This window comes from Rhineura floridana, chromosome 6, assembly GCF_030035675.1.
Source record: "Rhineura floridana isolate rRhiFlo1 chromosome 6, rRhiFlo1.hap2, whole genome shotgun sequence".
Taxonomy (NCBI): domain Eukaryota; kingdom Metazoa; phylum Chordata; class Lepidosauria; order Squamata; family Rhineuridae; genus Rhineura; species Rhineura floridana.
The window spans coordinates 93280875-93305357 of NC_084485.1; the positions used below are offsets into that span (position 1 = coordinate 93280875).

The 24483-nt window shown below is 39.9% G+C and overlaps 1 protein-coding gene and 1 pseudogene across 4 annotated transcripts in view; both read right to left on the reverse strand.

Annotated features, from left to right (window-relative positions):
• GLIS1 (GLIS family zinc finger 1) overlaps nt 1–24483 on the reverse strand; it is a 407237-nt gene that overhangs the window by 199873 nt on the left and 182881 nt on the right. For all 4 annotated transcript variants that reach the window (XM_061633024.1, XM_061633023.1, XM_061633025.1 and 1 more), the window contains one exon: nt 10886–11978. In XM_061633024.1, coding sequence (XP_061489008.1) covers nt 10886–11978 — 1093 coding nt within the window. The remainder of the gene's footprint in view (nt 1–10885; nt 11979–24483) is intronic.
• Nucleotides 13011–13119, reverse strand: LOC133388143 (5S ribosomal RNA; annotated as a pseudogene).

Genomic DNA, 24483 nt, shown 5'->3' on the forward strand with positions numbered 1-24483 from the left:
GCCTATTGCTTTCTACTACAGAACAATGTCATCAGCAGAACGGAATTATGCCCAAATTGATAAGGAGGCCCTGGCTATTGTGGCTAGCATAAAAAAATTCCATGTCTATGGTCGACCACTCACTATTGCTACTGGCCACAAGCCATTATTGGGATTGTTTGCCCCTAACCAGCAGATGCCTCAAATATTATCTCCATGCATGTTGTGGTGGGCGATTTTCCTGAATTAGTATGACTACTCCTTGAAATATCGACCTGGCAGGAGCATTGCCCATGCTGATGCTTTGAGCCGCATCCCTCTCCTTTCTGCTGGGTTGACGCAACCCCTCCGTTCGACATGCTGTTATTAGAGTCATTACCGGAACCACCCCTCCATGCTGGGGATATTGCCACTGCATCATCCAAGGATCCAGTTCTTGCCCATGTTCTCAGCAGTAGCAGGCCCCCCAACCATTCCTTCTGAGTCCCTCTCTTGTTCCTATCCTCTCATCAGGCACCTTGGTGGCTTGCTTACTTATTGCTGGCCTTGGCCAAGTCACCCTCTCTCAATGTGTCTCAGACAACACCATTTGGAAACCCCCCTGACTGAGTGAGCAGGTGGAGAGGCAACTAACCTGAGCTGCACTGTGTGTACACACAGGTTGCTCTGCTCGCATCTTGCATGTTGCCACTGCTACACTGCACAGTTTGTTGGAGTACGCAGCAGGCAGATGCTAGGCACAGCTGTGAGCAAGCAGCACTGAGGTTTTGGAGAACAGAGCTGTGTATGCCACGTGGTCTGCTCTGCATCGCCTCTGTTGCCCACATTGCCAGTGTTGAAGTAAAATTCAGCTCCCAGTTCAATTAGAAAAATGACTTGGGATGGGTCTTAATTCTGTAGTGAAGTTCAACAGATAATAGTGTCTGAAGGATGTTCTAAACCAATCCTGATCAGCTAACTTTGATTTTCACACTGTAGGGGAATAATTTTAACTTCTTTAACCTGTGCATAGAGGTTAACAGAGCAAGAGATTAGAAACACTTAGAAGAAGCTCTATGCAACAGGCTTCCTGCCAGAGCATAAAAGAGTCTTGATATCCCCATTTTATCATTTACCCATGTACTGCAAAGGTACCAACACAATTCATAGAAGTAATTACTTGCAGACTTAGTAGGCAATTTCAGCTAACACAAATGAAAGATTTATTGTTGGAATGATGAAACAAAGAGCAAGTTGTGCAAACTTTACTGAGTTGGATTATGAGAACATGCTTTTTCCATTTCACATTTTAAATGCCTTGGGTGAAGTTTCAAAAGAAAGGCCAAGATAAGTTATTCAGCAAAGCAAGTTGCATGGTATCTGAACACAGGAACCTCTTTGTGGACTTGCTATCTCTACACGTAGCAAGAATAAAACAAGCACAGAGAGTCTAGACCACTTTGCTGAGTACACCTAACAATTCAAGTTTGCACTACTGCTCTTTACAGAAACTCAAAGGATCAATGATAAATGGTACAGATAAAATATGACTACTATTATTTAAAATTTTTATTTTTATTTAATCATTAATTTTAATATCGTTTTACTTAATTTTCATTAAGTCAAGATACTCTCTCCCCTCATACATGCTTACAATCTGATATTCAGTAAATAGAATATTTTTTTAAACTAAAGTTGCTGCGGTAATACATCCTTTCCTACCAGTCAACTTCTCCATCTCTCAGATTTCCAAAACCTTGATTAAATATTCAATTGTTGGGGTAGATCCTACTTTACAGTGTTGAGCACAGGCCATTTTTGCAGCAATAAATACAATTCTGCAATAACAAGTTCATTACCCCCGAATGACTTACTTCTGAAACATACACTATAAACGTTACTGCTTCTAGTGGTAATCTGTCTTGTTATTTGCAAAATGACCCTTACTATACGATTAAATATTGTCCATTACTGAAATTCAGGGACTTACATTTAATTCAATTTAGAAATTTTAATAAACCATCTAGAGATATCATTGAAAATGTATTTTGTACTATGCTTCCCTGAAGAAAGTGAATATTGAAAATTATCGCACAGGATCAGAGATTATCCTTTTTAACTTTGTCTGTCATAATTTGATTCATATCTCAATCCTGTTAAGATTTATAAGGATCATCAACTGAACTTGACTGACTTATGATTCTATAAACAGTAGGGCCCCACTCATATGGCAGGTTACATTCCGGACCCCCGCTAAAAAGCGAAACCCACCAAAAAGTGGAACTCCATCAATAAAATGGTGCCCAACGCCCGACAAATGCCATAAAAGTGGAACAAGCGCTGTATGAGTGGGGCCTTATTGTAATTGAAAACTGCTGTATTAGCAGAATGCGAAAAAGCGGGACCCTACTGTATCTGTGAGAATTGGCCCTTCATTCCTGTATCATTTCTCAGTTCATCACTGAAATGGTTAGTGGGTTTTTTGTTTTTTCATAAATACTCATCTGCATCACTAAAACCTTGACTTAAATTAAAGCACTGAGGAAAAGTACCTTAGAGCATTGTCCAAGATGTCTGGCAAGGCAGCCTCATGCACAAAATATTGCAATAATCCAGCTTTCAGGTTCCCATAGCATTAGTAACTGTGGCCAGGCTATCACTGTCCACCTAGAACAGTGTAAATGCTCCTCATCAGGCAGCCAAGCAACCCACGAATGGCACATCCCTCTTGTCATGATTAAGGTTCACAACTGGTTCTCATCCAGTTCATTATACCTACCGGACAATGGTTTAGCACTTCCACTATCTCACTTGATTGAAACTTGAATAAGAACCAGTGCTAAGGATCATCAGCAAACTGATGACATGTCACCCCAAATCTTCATATGACCCCACTCAGTAGTTTTATATGTGGTTAAGGAGCTGGAGGAACAAGGTAGGCCCCCATCTCCTCAAGAGTAATTAGGAGTTACCTTACAGCTGCCTCTTTTAAGATGGCTGGAATCACGTTCCCCCGCCTTTTCAAGAACAACATTTATTATCCCTTGGACCAAGTCAGTCAAACTTTGCAACCTAGGAGAGAATACCTACGAGCTAGGGCCAGGTCAGAAGCATCACAAACCCTGAGATTTCCGGGGCAGGCCCTAGTGATATCACAAGGACAGGTCCTAGTGATGTCATGAGGTGGGTCCTAGTGATGTCATTAAGCATGATACATTAAGCATCAACCACAGTTGCTTGGAGCATACCACTAAACAAAAACACCTCTCTGATTGGAAATTAAGATAGAAATATTAGCTAAATGAGGGTGTTTCCAAGTCCAGCTGAAGTGACAGGATCATTCCTTCTCACCTGCTTGGAGAGCCTGGGTAAGGAACATTTCATCTAGCCTACTTGCTTCTAGCAAGAAGGGTTTAAGTGCCCTCAGGCCAGGCCAGTCACCATTGTGTACAAGGCCATTGTAGCAGGAAAGGAGCCTAGTGTTGTGGAGATGGGAGCACTCAGGAGTAAAGATGGATGCGACTGAAGGTTGCAATTCTAAACACACTTACTAAGGGACAACGCTCCATAGCACTCAACAGGACTTACTTCTGAGCAGATATGATTAGAATTGTGCTGTTGGTAAGGCTTGACTAGGGATCCTCTACAAAGTTATCCATATCAAAGCAGTGTTGGCAACTCCCTGCCTAGAATGTCCTGCCTGCCTTTTAATGTGGCTGCTCCAAACTTCTTTACAGACTTGACCCTTCACTGCAGAGAGAGGTTTGAGAAATGACTAAGACTTAAAAAGATCTACTATTTCCTGCCTACTCTGTGGGCTGCTATAAACTCACTTTGACAGCCAATCCAATTCCAGTGAGTAATAACTGACAGAAAGAAAACACACATGGTTTGGTCTACCTTCAGAGGCAGTACATTTGGAACAATAGCAATTGAAGCCACACTTCCTAGTGAGTGTGGTGTAGTGGTTAGAGTGTTGGACTACGACCTGGAAGACCAGGGTTTGAATCCCCACATAGCCATGAAGCTCACTGGGTGACCCTGGGCCAGTCACTGCCTTTCAGCCTCAGAGGAAGGCAATGGTAAAACCACCTCTGAATATCGTTTACCATGAAAATGCTATTCATAGGGTCGCCATAAGTCGGGATTGACTTGAAGGCAGTCCATTTCCATTTTACTGTTGGGCAAGAAACAAACCATCATGCAAATAACAAGGTGCATCATCACTGGGTTTAAGAGGGTTGAGCTGACCACATGGAACCACTGTTGTTGCTTCTATAGATGTAAGGGAGTGAGGTCAAAGATATATGAAATGCAAATAGAAAAAGAAAAGACAGTGATGATTTCCTAAATGCAATACCATACCAACCACAACAAGATCCCTATAGGAAGACAGAAAACTCAGCATCCCACAACTAGTCAGGGTTCCTAACCAAAACTAAAAAAATCATGGCAGCCAGTCAGCTACGGTCACAAGAAATCCCCATGAAGCACAACCTGACTTGGGGGCTGCAGTTAGGGCAGAATGCTGCAGTACGATTGCTGACATGAGTGAGACCCTATCATCACATAATACCTCAGCTCTGAAATCTGCACTGTTTGCTGATTTGCTACCAGGCCAAGTTCAAGGTGTGCTTTCCATGTTACGGGTTCCACATAGTATTTGTTCTGTTCTGGTAAAAGATCAATCCTTTGGTGTGACAATTCCTGTGCTTTGGAACTCCCTGCCTATTGACATTAGGCAGGTGCCTTCATTGTGTTCTTTTTGGCACCTGCTAAAAACATTTTTGTTTAGGCAAGCCTTCCCAGGCATGTAGAAGCTATTATGTTTTTTATTTGTTTTTAACTCATCGTTGGTTTTATTATTTTGAATGTTTATAAACACCTGTCTAACTTTTTTTGTCAATAATTTAATTGTTTTAATTCCTTCTGTAAACCGCTCTGAGGGTTTTTTTTTTTTACAATAAAGAGGTGAATATAAGTTATAAATAAAATACAGAAATAAATTTTGGAGTCACTCTTTCCTCTTTTAGGGACAAAGACATCTACCTTATACTGAGTCAAGCCATTTTGATACCATCTAACTCTGTACTGATGTCATGGACCAGCATTGGCTGTCCAGGATTCCAGGCAATAGTCTTTTCCAGAGATTGAATTTTGGACCTTTGCATGCAAAACGTGCCCTGCCACTGAGCTACAGCCTTTCCCCTCTTTACAAAAGTAACTTTTAAATTGTTCTTTTCAATTCATAATGAATGCACAGCATACCTAGGGCAGTTTCACATCATGCATTTAAAGTACATTCAACATACATTTGAAGCACATGAATCCCACCACTGAATCATGGGAACTGTAGTTTGTTAAGGGTGGTGGGAACTATAACTGTGAGGGGGAAATTACACTTCCCAGAATTCTTTAGGGGAAAGTCATTCACTTTAAATGTGAGTTGAATGTGCTTTCAATGTATTATATGGATCTGCATTACTTCATAAACTTTGCCTGCACTGAAATCATTTTAATTAATTTTTAAATTTGAAATATGCTACAAAGTTTACTGGGTGACCATGGGCTACTCACACCATCTCTCAGCCTAATTTGCCCCTCAGGGTAAAAACAACAGAGGGGAACCATGACCACCCCAAGGAAGAAGGGCATACTTAAAATGTAGAGGAAATAATAATGTAAAACCATAGTATAAAATCAGATACATATCATGACATGGTAATAAGAAATATTTATATAAGCATGAATGTCACATTGCTTACCTTAAAATATTTGAGTGTTGGCTGCAGCGCTTCTATCCTTGCCGGGTCCCCTGGCACGGTGTGTATAAGAGAGTGTTGTGTGTGTGCTGAGCCTGTGAGAGCACTGTATATTTTGAGTGTTTGTGAGAAATTATTGTCATTGGTATCATTATTTCAAAATCCATTTGAATGGAAACTGGGAGAGGAGTTGCTGGAGTTGCTGCTGGCAACCCCTCCACCTCCTCCCACTGTGTCTCCATTCATAGCCAAGGCAGGCGGGAGCTCAATGGGCTAATTCTCTGTGAGACCAGCAAGGAGGAGGAGATGCCTCCAAGCAGCAGTAATAGCAGCAGCAGCCCACGTAGGCCTCAGCTCCGGCCAGCCGCTCCGCTTGCAACCTTCCAGGGATGTAAGTGCCCCACCGCAACCTTCCCAGGCTAGAGATGGGGAAGAAGCGGCTGCGGGGCCTGCATAGCCTTTTTTTTAAAAAAAATTACACACACCCTTTTGGTGCATTGTCTGGAGCGCCTTTTCCGAATACCACTGCGCTCTTCCTTTCAGCGTCTCCCCTGCCCTGTGTCTTGTGGCTGTTTGTTTGGCTGCTTGCAAACCTCCTACTGCAAAAGTGACCCACGTCGTCGCCCTCCTCCTCCTCCTTACAGGCCTTGCCCAATCTTTTTTTATATATACATAATTTTTTTTAGTTAAATAACCGCCGTATTAGCGGAACGTCGAGAAGTGGAACACAGAAAAGCAGGGCCCTACTGTATGTGTATATATATCAGCAACTAAGGGTAACACTACATAGATCTGATGAAAAGGACCCTAGTTTACAAAAGCTTATGTAATAAATTTCTTAGTCTTTAAGTTTCCAAAAAACTACTGTTATTTTTGCTGCAACAAAATAATATAGCTGCTGCTATGAAAAATGAGATATTCATGAATCATGAAGTAGACAACTGTCATCCTCGTTAAATTTTAATATAGATATCCAGGTTTAAATTAATAAAATTTTGTATCCAAAAATTATATTCTTTATCACTTCATTAAGCTTCTTGGGTTAAGAAGCTGATTTTTATGATTATAAACACACTTTTTAAAATCTGGCATGATGAGAAAGAAAGCCCACACATATAAGCCTTTCTGACTGAAATAACGTATTTACATTTGCAAATGGGCTTAAACACAATTGTACAATATTGAGATTACTATTAATTATTTGAAGTAATGGTAGAAGTAAAAAATAATATGAGAAATTTGCAGGGGGGCTTAATCTGGATAATGTTTGCTCTCAGACAACTAAAATTCCAATTGTCTGGGACATCAGATCTAAAAAAGCATGAAATTAATCTTTAAAACTTCAGGTCTTAGAGGCATTGCATCATTATTTTTGTTGGATACATAGTTTGATCATAATGCAGATGAGCACCAAATTTAATAAAACTAAAATAACACAAGTTAAGTATGAAACATAACAGGATATTGCAAGATTAGGTAGTTTCCTTCATACTTACAAAGCCCAAAGAATAAAAAGAGAACAAGAGCTGAAACGAAACAAATCCAAAAAAACTCAATACACAAATGAAGGATACAACATAAAAAAGGAATCAATTAATTAGAATATTCGACCAGAAAATAAAAACAATACTCATACATATTTTGGCAACAAAACACAAAAAGGAACCCGAAACACATCAGTAATTCCTTTACAGCAGATAGAATTTTGCTTTTCCTCTCTGTTGGGAAGCACACTGGCTAAATTTAAACCAGCTGTAATGATGAGTGTTACAGTTGGACTGCAGGGAAGCTTACCTCATGAAAGTATTGTGGAAACTGCTGTTGGAAAGATAATAAAAGGATTAACTGCCATTTTAGTGGGCCATTTACTTTTGAATCAATCATGTATTTCCTGTTCTCAAGTAGCCTGAATTCAAAAATTCCTTTGTCTATTACAGTACGCAGTAGTGAAGCCTGTCATAAGAAATTAATAATTTTACATGGATGGGAGCTTCTAGGCATATAGACGTTGCCAGCCTCCCATGGACACGTTCAATGCATATTTAGCCAACAATTTTTGTTGAACACACTGGAAAGATACCCATATTCAAAGACAGTAAAAACATGCTTTGGAAGGACATCAAGCTAAAAACGAATGACACAACAACCCAACAACAATAACTGGTTGTTACTGATCTAGGCTTTAAAACATAGGCTGCTAATTATTTTTAAATTAACTCAGGGCATCAACCTGCACAAGATCATTTCTTCTTTGAACTCATAGTTATTAACTTTTTCCAAAGATAACAGATTTTTAAAAGTAATATTGCTTGAAAAATACACATATATAACAGTAATTTTGAAGATATGTGCTGTTACCTTAAGATTTTGACTTTCTAACATTTTAAAACCAACAGTGCAAGTTTACTGTAGTGCTAAAGCCATGATCCTAATAATTCATTATTTTAAATATTTTTTTTTTAAAAATCCTTTCCTCATTGTTACTAAACAGTTATTAATAGCCTTCTACAGTCACCACAAAACTCAGCATTAACAATTGGTTTTGTAACGCTAGATTCTTAATTCTGATTGGGATACAAAGCATATTCAAAATACTGCCCTGTCACCAGTACAGAATGACATCCATTATACATGACATGCAGTAGAATATGTAAAACATATTAGGTATGCAACTATTTCATTGCCCTATTTACAGTTCAATATTCTTCTACCATTGCTCATTATGGAACACAACAACATAAAGACCGTAATCTCACAGTATTCCTTAACCTAAATTACCACAACTGGTTTGTATGAAATGCTGACTGGGAAGGCAACATTAGAAATCCGCCATATATGATAAAATATCTGTCAAATACACACTTCAAAGAAAATGCAGCGAAGGTATTTCTTGCTGTCAAGTAAATCTAGATTTCTATACCACATCTTTCATCACCATATAAAAAAATAACCAAGCTTTTCTAATTTTAAAACAAACTTCTAAAAAGAGAGACAAGGAGAGAAATGAAGCAAGAACGTTGGTTTTCACCACTTTTTTTTTTAAAAAGCAGCTTAAAAAATTATACAGCCAACTCTGCTGTGTAATTCAGATATGTTTGTACTCTCAAATTTCTAACTCAAATACATCACGATGTGTCTTTATAAGACAGAAACTGGAGATTTAAATTTCTAGATGGCTCTTCCCCATCACTACTTAATTTTTCTGTGCTACTTGGTAAGTTAACTAGGAATGGGATTTTTTTAAATTAACTAGCTTTCAATAAATCTTCTCTGTTCACATTTAGTATCTAGATAACAATCTAGATAACTTTTGGAGGAAAGTTGTGCGTACTAGTCAATTGTTTATAGACGTCTGGTAATGAATATATAAATAGCATTGTTTACCACTTTGCACCAAATGGAAAGATTTAAAGGATTAACTCTTTTTAACGATGTATTTTAAAACATCCTACTGGGAAGAAGGGTGGGATATAAATCTAATAAAAATAATAATAATAAATAAATAAAACTGTTGTGACCAGCCCTGGGACCTTTGGGTGAAGGACGGACAATAAATCTAAGCAATATATAATAATAATAATAATAATACATAGTTTGAGATAAGAGGCACATATAAAGCAGAATCCCTGTTATCTTAATATTTCAAAATATTAAATGAAAATTGCATAGCAAGCAGATTAAAGATTGAAAACATAGCAATTGAGATTAAAGAAAGTAAGATCATATAAATTATAGAGAAAGATAGAAAGTATCATATGGGACATAAAGAATGTCCTAGCACAGGAGAAACTAGATGCAGAACATCTATTGTTTCACTATATTATTTTACTTCCTCACACAACCCTTTATGTATACTTGGATATGATTATGGCTCGGATGTATCAGGAATATATCCCCACCATAATGAAATATATCTAGGCCTATGTTATTACTCATCCTAAAACTGTACTCAGTAAGAATTGCATTTGGAAAATAATAGTTCTAATAATGTTACCTCATTTATTCTAAGGTTACCATGTGTCCCTTCAATTGAAAGGGATATCTTAGTTTAAAGAGACTCTGCCATTCCAGAATATCACAGCCATAGTACATAGCAGACGGTCCCTTTTTTCAGAGCACATCTCCACTGTACATCAATGAAAAAAAACCAAATCTCCAAAGTGCTCCTTCTTGCTGACATTTTGATGAGGCAACCCAATCTGCTGGTGTGGTTATTCCTTTGTAAACAATACATTTGGGCTTGCAAACAAAAGTTTCATATTTCACAGCTGGGTTTGGAAGCTCTGACCAATCTTGCCTTGTTGTTATCTATTCTAGTCAGGGTTTCATATTATTGCTGCTTTCAGCATGTGGAAAGTCAACTGCAAGTCATTAGCTCTTATTTTAATTGTCCACGTTATTGTGATAATGCAAGCAGAAACAACACTCTTCCCAAGATGCTCTCTTTGGAATTATTATGTAGCTTAGATCTGTTTGATCAGAGGACAACAGCTTTATTTCAAAACTCTGCTTTTAAAAGTTAAATGAAAGCCACTCTAAACGTTTTATTACATGCTCAATTGTAACCATTAATAATAACAACAACTACTACTACTAGGATTCTCTTCCTTTTCTGACATCTACAATTTCAAAGGCTTCTGCTCAGTTGGAATACTGTTCAAAAGGCAAAATGAAAGAATTTTCATTAAATGTATTTCATGTTTGATTTAAAATGTCACCAGAGGCACACTGACTCTTTCTTTACATTAAATTGCTGCAGGCTGCTTTGATCATCATATTAATGTTACAATGACTACTTCAAAAATAAATATATATATATTAAAAGTCAAGTTTTTATAGAGGGCACCAAAATATTATTCATTGACATTACAACATTTATATTTCAGACACTTTCTCAGAAAAAAAAAGATATTCTGTGCCCCTCTCCCAATTCTCAAATTTTACACGGAAGCAGAACAGACCAAACTGCATAAAAACAACAAAACTGTGTTGAAACGCTATTGTTAAAGACAAAGAAGTGCATAGAACTCAGTGTATGTTTCTGGTCAAATTATGCTTAGAAATAAGTTACAGGAAAAACACCCTTATAACTTTGGAAGAATATTTTTTAAACGAGAAAAAGTAGTTAGCATGTTTCTAGTCAAATAAATATATTCCAGACTTACCATACACTTGTTTGGTTTTTCTCCAGAATGAACCCTCATATGAATCAGCAGTTTATAACGGGCATTGAACGGCTTATACCGACGGACACAGCCTGTCCAGAAGCAAGTGAAGTCCTCTCCTTTCCTTTGATCAATGTGTGTTTTTTCTATGTGCCGGACCAGCTCATCTTGTTGGTCATAGGCAGCACTACAGTCAATCCACCGACAGGCCTGCTTGCCATTGCAGGTCTCCTGCTCATCACAATTGTTTGTTTTTGGAGACATGGAAGCATGTAAATGAGACAGTGTCCCTTGAGTTTGGCTTTGCTGCTGGTACAAATGATAAGGTGGTGGCAGCTCTTGATGATGCTGAAAAAGATCTGAAGTGGAAGAATATTCATCAAGTGGTTCTTGTTTTAAAAAATTCAACTTCTGGCTGCTGAGTGAAGTGTCTTGTTGAGGAACGCTACCACTGTTCATTATAAGACAGAGGCTTGCATTTTCTCCTGTTTGTTGCATTTGTGAATCACCACAGTTCCCTCGGACAATTTCAGTGGAAACTGGTACAAGGCATACTGAAGGGGAAGGAAGATGACAATGGTTTCCAGGCTGGGAGCAAGACTGGGGACGAGAGGGTTTCTGTGCACTGTGGAGAGCGATTTCCCTGGGAGAAGAGGGAATGCCAGCTGAATTAGTCCGCAGTCCATTCACACAGGTAACCAATGATGTCTGTGACGTGCGGATGATAGTTGTAATATCAATCCCATCAGAAGAAGATGGCAACATGGAGATGCATCTCTTCTTCAGGTTGCTTGCCTGGTGCCTGTTTGGATGCTGAGGGCTACTGAGTGATAATGAGCCCAGGGAGGAGCTATGTTCATTATTAAACAAGTATGAGGAAAGTGAATTTGTAAAGCCATTGTTCATTAGGTCTGTTTCAGGATTAAAGCTGCCTGAGCCTCTCAGTTCCATTCCTTCAGTAATCCCTCTGTGTGTGGAAACCTCAGAAAGGCCCTTATAATCGGGCAGACACTCCTGTTTTATATGCTGAGTAGTGTGGCTTCCATTCATGCATGGAGTGGTACAGTCTGCTGAGTCTTGAAATGGAAGAAACCTGCAACACAGTTTCAGTTATTGTCACTACAGGGTAGAGGATTTTAACATTTCATGCAAGATGCAACATTTATTAAGATCCTTAAGCAAGGAACAATATAGTTCAAGTTCTTATTTATTTTATTATTTATTTATTTATTTGATTTATATCCCGCCCTTTCTCCCAGTAGGAGCCCAGGGCAGCATTGTTCTTGTGTATATCATAAGATGATATACACAAGAACATCTTACAAGTTTTTTTATATATAATCTAATAATATATAATAGTATTAATTATTTCTGGATTTTTCCAGTAACACAACTTGCAGTTAAAATATATGAACGCTGACGTTTTGCTTATATGTCCAGAAAATTGGTAGGTCATACATTCAAGGTATTTCCCTTGAAATATGTTCTTTTCAAATGGAGAATGCATACTCTCCATCCCACCCCCCTGGCCGAATTAATGGTTTATAATCTTTTTCACACTGGAATACCAACACGCACACTGAGACAATTTATTAAATTGGGCTGCCTGGTGTACACACAGAGTAGAAATGGGTGGTAGAATCCTGAGGTAATGGGCTTTATCACTTCAGGCTGTAAGTGTGAGTTCCATGTTACAATATATATAAAAACTCTCTGAAATAACATCAACTAATACATAAGGACCAGCCTGTTCACTATTTGCGGCTTGTTTAAAAACAAAAACAAAAAAACCCCGCAGTGGAGCATTTAAACATGAGATCTTTCAAGCTGTAGTATGAAGTGGTACAGCCCATTCTACCAACTCAGGACTTTGCCATCACATTCTATTTTATTTATAAAAATACTTGTATATGGCAGTGTCATGAAAAATATCAAAGGGTTTACAACAATTTATATATATAAATAAAAGGAGGGAGGACTTGCAAGAGAAGGGGAAGGTTCTGCTGTAGGTGTAGATTGTTGTTATAGACCTTCAAGTAGATTATGACTTATGGTGACCCTATGATATTCATACCATTTTCATGGTAAGAGGTATTCAGAGGTGGTTCACCATTGCCTTCCTCTAAGCCTATGGCTCTCAGTATTCCCAGGCGGTCTCCCATCCAAGTACTAACCAGGCCTGACCCTGCTTAGCTTCCAAGATCAGGCGTGTTCAGGGTAGTATGGCCATAGGCAGGTATAGATTAGACCAAACCAAATCTGAGAGCAATAGCATACAGGATGGAATTCTGCTATACCTTTTAGAAGACTGAAAATAATGTGTTCTGAATCCAAGATGGCTAACTAATATTTTACTCATGTGTTTGTTTTTGCAGTTTCTGTTCTAACAGTTCAGTAGCCCATTCCTATAAAATATAGGGGGAGTAGCTTTGCTGTGGAGGGGACAACTTATTCTTGCCTTTTTAGTGGCAAGGAGATATGCTTTGCAGAGTTATGCATTTGTTTTGGGACAAATGAAAAATAAACTAAATGGGGCCCATTTGGTTAATTTTTCATTCATTCCAAAACAAATGATCAGAGTGCTTAAATGAGTTACAGACTCTAATGGAATGGCTTTGCTGGCCCTAGCAGCCTGGTCTCCCATAGAAAGCAATGGGTAACTAATACAAATGGCAGTTATGAAAACAGATACAATAGTAATAAATTAGTAACAAACCAAATGTGATTTTAATGAGAAAATAACTAAACTAATGAGCTTTGAGAATGGAATACTCAAACATTTCTTTTTCTTTACAATGTTATGATTCACAAAGGAAAATGCAGAGCCTGCACAGAGCTACATTTTAAGACATTTTGCTGAAAACAAAAGAACATTAACAAAATGATGGATTGTTGCTGTTAGAAGATGCTGTTGGTGTTTCCCGTGTTTTTTTTTAAGTGCTATGTGAGTATGTGTGAGCGGTATTTATTTAAATAAATAAATACATAAATAAATTTAAAGTTCTCTTGCAGACCTGGCATGGTAGGAAATAAAGGAAAAGAATAATTGTGTTATTTATCACAGCATTCAGCATTGCAATTAATGCACATGCTACTAGAAATATCCCACTTTTTCAATGACAAAATACTGTAGTTTGAGTATATTTGAATATATCTCGGTGGTAGAGCATATGTTTTGCATGCAAAAGACCCCAGGTTCAGTTCCCATCATCTCCAGACACATTAGGGTGGAGAAAGACCAATGTCTGAGACATAAGAGAGCCACTGCCATTCAGTTAAGATAATACTGAACTAAATGGACCAATGGTCTGACCTTGTATAAGGCAGCTTCAAAAGCAGCTTGCCTTGTGGGGCAGTTGTAGCAACAGCCTCCTGGCAGAACCATCCACGCTACTTACTGAATGGTCAGGGTTGCGTGGGATGCACAGTCAAGCTGGAGCACTGGATTGGTTCTACTAGTTTGTCTGCGCAGCCCCAAACTTGCTGCTGTTTCACCTCTCATCCCCTGCTAAGCAGTAGCGATACTTCTGCTAGGAGGATATTGTTGTGGCTTTGCCCTAATGGCCAAGCGACTCCTGAGCAGCTTCCTGCTCTCCCACATTACTGCTTGGATTATGCTGTCTCCCACAGTATGGATTTCCCTCAATTTCCCCTCACTTGAGAATAGACGGAATCAGAGAAAACTTATTTTGCTGAATGAGCCTGAATGACCTGCAGAATTAACCACACACAATGAATACACCATGCTCCAACAGCATTTCTCACATAACACTAAATGCACCTATTAGCCCCTTTCACACTAATTCTGTACATATGTGAATGGCTAAAAAAGTTGGCTTGAATGCAAGAAGTAATTTTTTAGCATTTATTGAAGACCATCCAGGAAAGTGCATTTCCATTCTCATTCTAACCTTAATGCTCTTTTCATGTCATATGTGAACAGATATGCGAATATACTTTCTAGATTAAAAAGTTGTGCTGATGGTGGGGTCTTCTTTGCATAAACTGGAGGGAAGCATAAGAGAACAAGAGAAAATAAATATTAAAAAACAAGAGATATCAGAAAGAAAGTGGAGGGGGGGAAGGGATACTTGAAAATTTGGGTGGGATGCAATGTGCCTTTAAAGCTGAAAAAAGCTACAATTGTATTAAATAACAAGAAAAAAAATGACCAACCTTGCTCTTTATGTTATCAATCCATGTGATTTTACATTCCATTTCTTGCTACTCTTGATTATAGTGGGCCAAAATAGTGATTTTCTTATTTTACAAAAATATTCTGCAATGACCAACTAGTTTTGACAATAAACAATATATGGGGTGTATGTGTTTTTACATCTCTAGCATGTACAGTGCCTCACAAAAGTAATCAGACCCCTGACCAATGCTCAATTCCTGAATTACAAATAGTACATTGTAATTTTGTTCTGTATGATATTTTATTTTGAAACACTGAAACTCAAAATCAATAATTATAAGATGACATTGGTTTTATGTTGGGAAATGTTTGTAAGAAACATACAAAACTGAAACATATTGCTTGCGTCAGTATTCAACCCCTGTGCTGTGGAAGCTCCCAGTTTACACATATGAAAAAAATTGCCTACTTGAGGACACAGTTACCTTACCATTGGCCTCCACCTGTGAACCATTAAATTTGCTGTCACATTGTCAGAATAAACCCCCCACTGTTGAAGGATCATTGGTCTGGCTGTGGATCTGAAGGAAAATGAAGACCAAACAGTATTCTACAGAAGTGAGCAATAATGTAATACAAATGCATAGATTAGGAAAAGGGTACAAAATAATATCCAAGTGTTTGGTTATCCCAGTGAGCACAGTGGATCAATACTCAGGAAATGGAAGCTGTATCACACCACCCAGGCACTGACAAGAAAAGGCTGTCCCTCAAAACTCAGCGCTCAAACAAGAATGAGACTTGTGAGAAAAGCCACAGAGAGGCCAACAATTACTATGAAGGAGCTACAGGGTTCAGTGGCTGGGAGTGGACTAATGGTGCACCTGTCAACCATATCAAGAGCTCTTCATAACACTGGTCTGTATGGGAGGGTGGCAAGAAAGAAGCCATTATTTTAAAACTATCATCTGAAAGCATGTCTCGACTTTGCCAGAAAGCTTGAGAGTGCCCCAGCTGCAGTGTGGGAAAAGGTTTTGTGGTGAGATGAGACCAAGACTGAGCTTTCTGGCCAAAACTCAAAGCACTATGCGTGGCGCAAACCTAACATTGCCCATGCCTCAAGACACACTATCCCTACAGTGAAGTATGGTGGTGACAGAATCATGCTGTGGGAATGCTTCTCATCAGGAGGGACTGGGCATCTTGTTAAAATTGAAGGAAGAACGGATGGAGCAAAATACAGGGAAATACAGAGAACCTGCTTCAGTCCACTAAAAATCTGAAGCTTGGAAGGAAATTCACTTTTCAGCAAGACAATCATCCCAAGCACAAGGCCAAAGCAACATTGGAATGGCTCAAGAACAAAAAGGTGAGTGTCCTACAGTGGCCCAGTCAAAGTTGTGATCTCAATCCCACTGAGAATCTGTGGCACGCTTTGAAAATTGTGGTCCACAAGCGACACCCAACCATCCTGAACAACCTGGAGCAAATCTGCCAAGAAGAATGGGTCAAAATCCCTCTGACACTGTGTGCCAAATTTATACATACCTACCCCAAAATACTTTAAACAGTTATTGCAGTGAAAGGTTGCTCTACCAAATATTAATGTGTGGGATTGAATACTTATGCAAGCAACATGTTTCAGTTTTTTAAGTTTCTTACAAACATTTCCCAACATAAAACCAATGTCACCTTACAATAATTACCAGTTGTCTACCGGGCCCAATTCAAGGTGCTGGTGTTGACCTTTAAAACCCTATACGGTTTCGGCCCAGTATATCTGAAGGAACGCCTCCAGAATCACCGATTATGCCGCCTGACGAGATCAGCCTCGCAAGACCTTCTCTCGGTCCCACCGGTGAGAACAGCTAGGCTGGTACGGACCAGAGAGAGAGCATTCTCTATTGTGGCCCCCACCCTCTGGAACTCCCTCCCTTTTGATCTCAGACATGCTCCCTCCTTGTCCAGCTATCGCCGAGCCTTGAAGACCTGGCTGTTCAGGCAGGCCTACAAGATTGGGACAGATTAATTTTATGTTATAACTGAATTAACGGATGGTTTCTTTAGCTTAAAATTTGATTATGTTGATGTATATGGATTGTTTTTATTCTTGTTGTTCGTCGCCTAGAGTGTCCCTAACCCGGACAGATAGGCGGCTGAAAAATAAAATTTATTATTATTATTATTTATTATTATTATTATTATTATTATTATTATTATTATTATTATTAATTGATTTTGAGTTTCAGTGTTTCAAAGTAAAATACCATAGAGAACAAAATTACAATGTACCATTTGTAATTCAGTAATATGAGAGCACTGGTCAGGGGTCTGATTACTTTTGCAAGGCACTATATGTGTGTATGGAGTCTTAGCAGTCATGGAATAAGAGGAGAGGTCCTCTTGTGGATAAGGAATTGGTTAAGAAGCAGAAAGCAGAGAGTAGGAATAAATGGACAGTTCTCCCAATGGAGGGCTGTAGAAAGTGGAGTCCCTCAAGGATCGGTATTGGGACCTGTACTTTTCAACTTGTTCATTAATGACCTAGAATTAGGAGTGAGCAGTGAAGTGGCCAAGTTTGCTGACGACACTAAATTGTTCAGGGTTGTTAAAACAAAAAGGGATTGCGAAGAGCTCCAAAAAGACCTCTCCAAACTGAGTGAATGGGCGGGAAAATGGCAAATGCAATTCAATATAAACAAGTGTAAAATTATGCATATTGGAGCAAAAAATCTGAATTTCACATATACGCTCATGGGATCTGAACTGGCGGTGACCGACCAGGAAAGAGACCTCGGGGTTGTAGTGGACAGCACAATGAAAATGTCGACCCAGTGTGCGGCAGCTGTGAAAAAGGCAAATTCCATGCTAGCAATAATTAGGAAAGGTACTGAAAATAAAACAGCCGATATCATAATGCCGTTGTATAAATCTATGGTACGGCCGCATTTGGAATACTGTGTACAGTTCTGGTCGCCTCATCTCAAAAAGGATATTATAGAGTTGGAAAAGGTTCAGAAGAGGGCAACCAGAATGATCAAGGGGATGGAGCGACTCCCTTAGGAGGAAAGGTTGCAGCATTTGGGGCTTTTTAGTTTAGAGAAAAGGCGGGTCAGAGGAGACATGATAGAAGTGTATAAAATTATGCATGGCATTGAGAAAGTGGATAGAGAAAAGTTCTTCTCCCTCTCTCATAATACTAGAACTCGTGGACATTCAAAGAAGCTGAATGTTGGAAGATTCAGGACAGACAAAAGGAAGTACTTCTTTACTCAGTGCATAGTTAAACTATGGAATTTGCTCCCACAAGATGCAGTAATGGCCACCAGCTTGGATGGCTTTAAAAGAAGATTAGACAAATTCATGGAGGACAGGGCTATCAATGGCTACTAGCCGTGATGGCTGTGCTGTGCCACCCTAGTCAGAGGCAGCATGCTTCTGAAAACCAGTTGCCAGAAGCCTCAGGAGGGGAGAGTGTTCTTGCACTCGGGTCCTGCTTGTGGGCTTTCCCCAGGCACCTGGTTGGCCACTGTGAGAACAGGATGCTGGACTAAATGGGCCACTGGCCTGATCCAGCAGGCTCTTCTTATGTTCTTAACACTCACCCTGTGAAGTAGGGTTGCTGACTGGAAACCAAGGCAGCTCACAACATGAAATAAATCCATTTAAAATCCAATAACCATTGCAGCAAGTATAAAACAGCTGCAAAACAGCTTAAAGTGGCATGACTCTGAATTTTGGGTTGGGTGAGTGAAGTTCCTTACCACTTGAGGACGCAGTCCAATGCACACTTCTGTATGAGTAAGCATGCATAGGGCTGTACTGTAAATATCTTTATGGGTTGTGTAAATAATAAACATCTTTGACAGACATGCCTATGGTGCTGGAGGAGAGCTTTGCACATACCATGGACTGCAAAAAAGACAAATAATTGGGTGTTAGAACAAATTAAACCAGAACTGTCACTAGAACCTAAAATGATGAAACTGAGGTTATCATTCTTTGGACACATCATGAGAAGACAGGATTCACTAGAAAAGACAATAATGCTGGGAAAAACAGAAGGGAGTAGAAAAAGAGGAAGACAAAACAGAGATGGATTGATTCCATAAAGGAAGCCATAGACCTGAACTTATAAGATCTGAACAGGGTGGTTCATGACAGATGCTCTTGGAGGTCACTGATTCATAGGGTCACCATAAGTCGTAATCGACTTGAAGGCACATAACAACAACAATGCCTCAATATGTATCCGATTTCACAATGGTTCGACACTATTATTTCCTCTACCTTTAAAGTTTGCCCTTCTTCCTTGAGGTGGTCATGGTCCTGCTCTGTTGTTTTCACCCTGAGGGGCAGATTAGGCTGAGAGATGGTGAGTTGCCCATGGTCACCCAGTAAACTTTGCAGCTGATCTCCATGTTAAAAGACAAATTAAAATGATTTATATGCAGGCAAAGTTTATGAAGTAATGCGAATCCACATAATACATTTAAAGCACATCCAACTCACATTTAAAGTGCATGGATTCCCACAAAGAATCCTGGGAAGTGTAATTTCCCCCTCACAGTTATAGTTCCTATCACCCTTAAAAAACTACAGTTCCCAGGATTCTGTGGTGGGACTCATGTGCTTCAAATGTGTTGAATGTGCTTTAAATGCATGGTGTGGATCTGCCCTAGGTATGCTGTGAATTCATTAGTGAATTGAAAAGAACAATATTAAAAGATACTTCTTTAAACAGAGGAAGGGCTATAGCTCAGTGGAAGGGCACATGCTTTGCATACCAAGGTCCAAATTAAATCTCTGGAAAAGACTATTGTCTGGAATCCTAGAGAGCCAATGCTAGTCCATGTCATCAGTACTGAGCTAGATGGTATGAAAGGGTCTAAGTCAGTATAATGCAGAGAGGAAAGAGACCCAAGGGCCACAGTGACTCTGAAATCTATTTATGTATTTTATTCACAACATTTATATACCACTTTATTGTAAAAAAAATCTCAAAAGGTTTACAAACAATAAAACAATAAAACAATAAAATTATTGGGAAAAACTTTTAAAGACAGGTATTTTATAACATTCAAAACAATAAAACCAACAATGAGTTAAAATCAGATAAAAAACATAGTAGCTTCTACATGCCTGGGTAGGCTTGCTTAAACAAAAATGTTTTTAGCAGGTGCCAAAAAGGCACCTGCCTAATGTCGACAGAAAGGGAATTCCAAAGTGTAGGTGCTGCCACACTAAAGGATCCATTTCTAACAAGACCAGAACAAGTACTATGTGGCACCATAACATGGAAAGCACACCTTGAACTTGGCCTGATAGCAAATCGGCAACCAGTGCAGATTTCAGAGCAAAGGTATTATGTGCTGACAAGGTCTCACTCATGTCAGCAACCGTACTGCAGCATTCTGCCCTAACTGAAGCCCCCAGGTCAGGTTGTGCTACATGGGGATTTCTTGATCTTGGTTGACTGGCTGCCACTTTTTTAGTTTTGTTTTTTGGTTAGGAACCCTGACTAGTTGTGGGATGCTGAGTTTTCTGCCTTACTCGTATGAATCTTGTTGTGGTTAGTATGGTATTGCATTTAGGAAATCATCACTGTATTTTATTTTTCATCTTCTATTTGCATTTCATTTACCTCTGATCTCACTCCCCTACATCCACAGAAGCACCAAGAGTGGTTCCATGTGCTCAGCTCAACCCCCTTAAACCCACTAATGATGTACCTTGTTGGTTGAATGACCATTTGTTTCTTGCCCAATAGTGGTAGAAGAGAATTCACATACTGGGAAGTGTGGCTTCAATTGCTGTTATTTCAAATCTACTGCATGGGTGTTTTCTCTGTCAATGATTTACTTACTAGAATTGGGTTGGTTGTCAAAATGAATTTATGACAGACAATAGGGTAGGGAGGAAAGAGTAGAGAATCTTCTTACTCTTACAAACCTCTCTCTGCAGTGAAGGGTCAAGTCTGTAAAGACGTTGGGAGCAGCCACGTTAAAAGGCAGGGGCAGGGCATTCCAGGCAGGGGTTGCCAACACTGCTTTGATATGGATAGCTTTGCAGAGGATACCTAGTCAATCCTCACCAACAGCACAATCCTAACCATATCTGCTCAGAAGTAAATCCTATTGAATTATATGGGGCTTAGTCCCTTACTAATTGTGTTTAGAATTGCAGCCTCAGGGGCATCCATCCTTACTCCTAAGTGCTCCCATCTAACATTTCCACAACATTAGGCTCCCTTCTTTCTACAATGGCCTTCTGGTGACTGGCCTGGCTTGATGGCAATTAAACCCTTCTTACCAGAAGCAAGTAGGCTAGATTAAATATTCCCTACCCAGGCTCCCTAAGCAAGTAAGAAGGAATGATCCCGTCACTTCAGGTGGACCTGGAAACACCCTCTTTTAGCTAAGATTTCTATCTTCATTTCCAATCAGATATTTTTTGTTTGAATGGTATGCTCCAAGAAACTGTGGTTGCTGCTTAATGTATCATGCTTAATGACATCACTAGGGCCCGCCCCATGGTATCACTGGGGCCTGCCCCTGAAATCTCAGGGTTCAGGATGCTTCTGACCTGGCAAACCTAAATTACACCTACCTTGCCTTTCTTTATATTAATGCAATTGTTTTTGCATTCAGCTTTATAAGTTTTGTCTCATGGATCCGAACATAACTAGACAGAGTTTTGGAAGAGGTATTTTGCTGGGAAAGCAGAAGTGGTATCATTTGTGTCAAGACTGAAAGCTTGGGAATACAGGCTGAAAAGTACACTTTGGGCCTTAAGGTATATCCGACTGCTTAATTGGTTCTGTTATCCAGCATATTGAAAGCATGTATGTCCAGCATATTGTTCTATGATAGAAAGAGCTATATAGTAAATTTTAGAAGCATGGATGGAATACATTTATTTTAAAAATAGTTCTACCTCATCTGCACATCACCTTTCTAATGAAACAGCCAATATCATAATGCTGATATCATAATGCCGTTGTATAAATCTATGGTGCGGCAGCATTTGGAATACTGTGTACAGTTCTGGTCGCCTCATCTCAAAAAGGATATTATAGAGTTGGAAAAGGTTCAGAAGAGGGTAACCAGAATGATCAAGGGGATGGAGCGACTCCCTTAGGAGGAAAGGTTGCAGCATTTGGGGCTTTTTAGTTTAGAGAAAAGGCGGGTCAGAGGAGACATGATAGAAGTGTATAAAATTATGCATGGCATTGAGAAAGTGGATAGAGAAAAGTTCTTCTCCCTCTCTCATAATACTAGAACTCGTGGACATTCAAAGAAGCTGAATGTTGGAAGATTCAGGACAGACAAAAGGAAGTACTTCTTTACTCAGTGCATAGTTAAACTATGGAATTTGCTCCCACAAGATGCAGTAATGGCCACCAGCTTGGATGGCTTTAAAAGAAGATTAGACAAGTTTATGGAGGACAGGGCTATCAATGGCTACTAGCCGTGATGGCTGTGCTGTGCCACCCTAGTCAGAGGCAGCATGCTTCTGAAAACCAGTTGCCGGAAGCCTCAGGAGGGGAGAGTGTTTTCGTACTCGGGTCCTTCTTGCGGGCTTCCCCCAGGCACCTGGTTGGCCACTGTGAGAACAGGATGCTGGACTAGATGGGCCACTGGCCTGATCCAGCAGGCTCTTCTTATGTTCTTATGTTCTTAATGCATCCCAGTGACTCCAAAATGTCACATTAAAAAGCACCCACAAAATGTTGCCTTCTCATAAAATCACATTTTTCTGGGATGCAGGTTTGGCAAAATTTAACCATTTCTTTGTGGCAGGTTTACAATCCCATATTTTATGAACCATCAGACACAGATTTTGGATTTTTAATTCCACTGGAAAATGCCCCCTTTTCCATTGAAATTACATATTCAAGCCTTTCACCTCTACCATGATGACTTGTAAAAATTCTATTTCAAATAATTTCTATGGCCATAATTTATTACTTATAATAACTTAATCCCCTTACATTTCATCTGATAATAACAACACACCTGGGTTTTACAGGTGGAATAGTAAATGCAGTCTCTAAGGATGTACCTCTGGCCTCTGTCTGTCCTATTAAGATGAATTCTTTTCAACTCGTTCAACCTGGAGATATAGACAAGCTTCTTGGCGGAATGAGGCCTACCACCTGCCCACTTGACCCTTGTCCATCTTGGATCTTGAAACAAGCTAGAGGTGGACTGGCCACATGGGTATGTGGGGTAGTTAACGCCTCCCTTCACCAAGGCTCTCTTCCAAGTTGCCTGAAGGAGGCGCTTGTAAGACCATCGTTGAAAAAACCCTCCCTAGACTCATTGTGTTTGAGTAACTATCGACCAGTCTCCAATCTACCTTTTCTTAGTAAAATAGTGGAACTGGTGGTGACCACTCAATTGCAACATTTCCTAGAGGAAACGGATTATTTCGATCCATTCCAATCTGGTTTCAGACCAGGCCATGGGACTGAGACGGCTCTGGTTGCCTTGGTGGATGACCTTCGCAGGGAACTAGACAGGGGGAGTGTGTCCTTGTTAATTCTCCTGGATCTCTCAGTGGCCTATCGACCATAATATCCTTTTGAGCCGCCTAGCCAGGATGGGACTCGGGGGCACTGTTTTGTGTTGGCTCCGCTCTTTCCTGGAGGGTCGGACTCAGAAGGTAATACTTGGAGACTCCTGCTCAGCTCCTTGGCCCCTGACTTGTGGGGTGCCACAGGGCTCTGTTTTGTCTCCTTTGTTATTCAATATCTATATGAAGCCGCTGGGTGAGGTCATCCGGAGGTTTGGAGTTCAATATCACCAATATGCAGATGATACCCAGCTTTATTTCTCCTTTCCTCCTGATGCCAAGGAAGCCGTCCAGCCCCTGAACCAGTGTCTGTCCTCAGTGATGGATTGGATGAAGGAGAACAAGTTGAAATTAAATCCAGATAAGACGGAATTGCTCTGTGTCAGTCGTGGGACAAACCTGGAAATAGGGAACCTACCTGTGTTGGATGGGGTTACACTCCCCCTAAAAACTCAGGTTCGCAGTTTGGGTGTGCTTCTGGACTCGGCTTTGACCCTGGAACCCCAGGTCTCTGCGGTGTCCAGGAGTGCTTTTGCCCAGCTAAGACTGGTTCGCCAACTGCGCCCGTTTCTAGAGACGTCCGATCTGACGAGAGTAACACACGCCCTAGTTACATCCCGGTTGGATTACTGCAACGCACTCTACGTGGGGCTGCCTTTGAAGACAGTTCGGAAGCTTAAACTGGTTCAACATGCGGCAGTGAGAATGCTGACGGGGGCTGGCCTTCGGGCTCATACAACCCCCCTATTACAACAACTCCACTGGCTGCCGTTTTGCTTCCGGACTCAATTCAAAGTGCTGGTATTAACCTTTAAAGCCCTACACGGCCTGGGCCCTGTCTATTTGTCCGATCGGTTACTTCGTTATGAACCCTCCCGTCTTT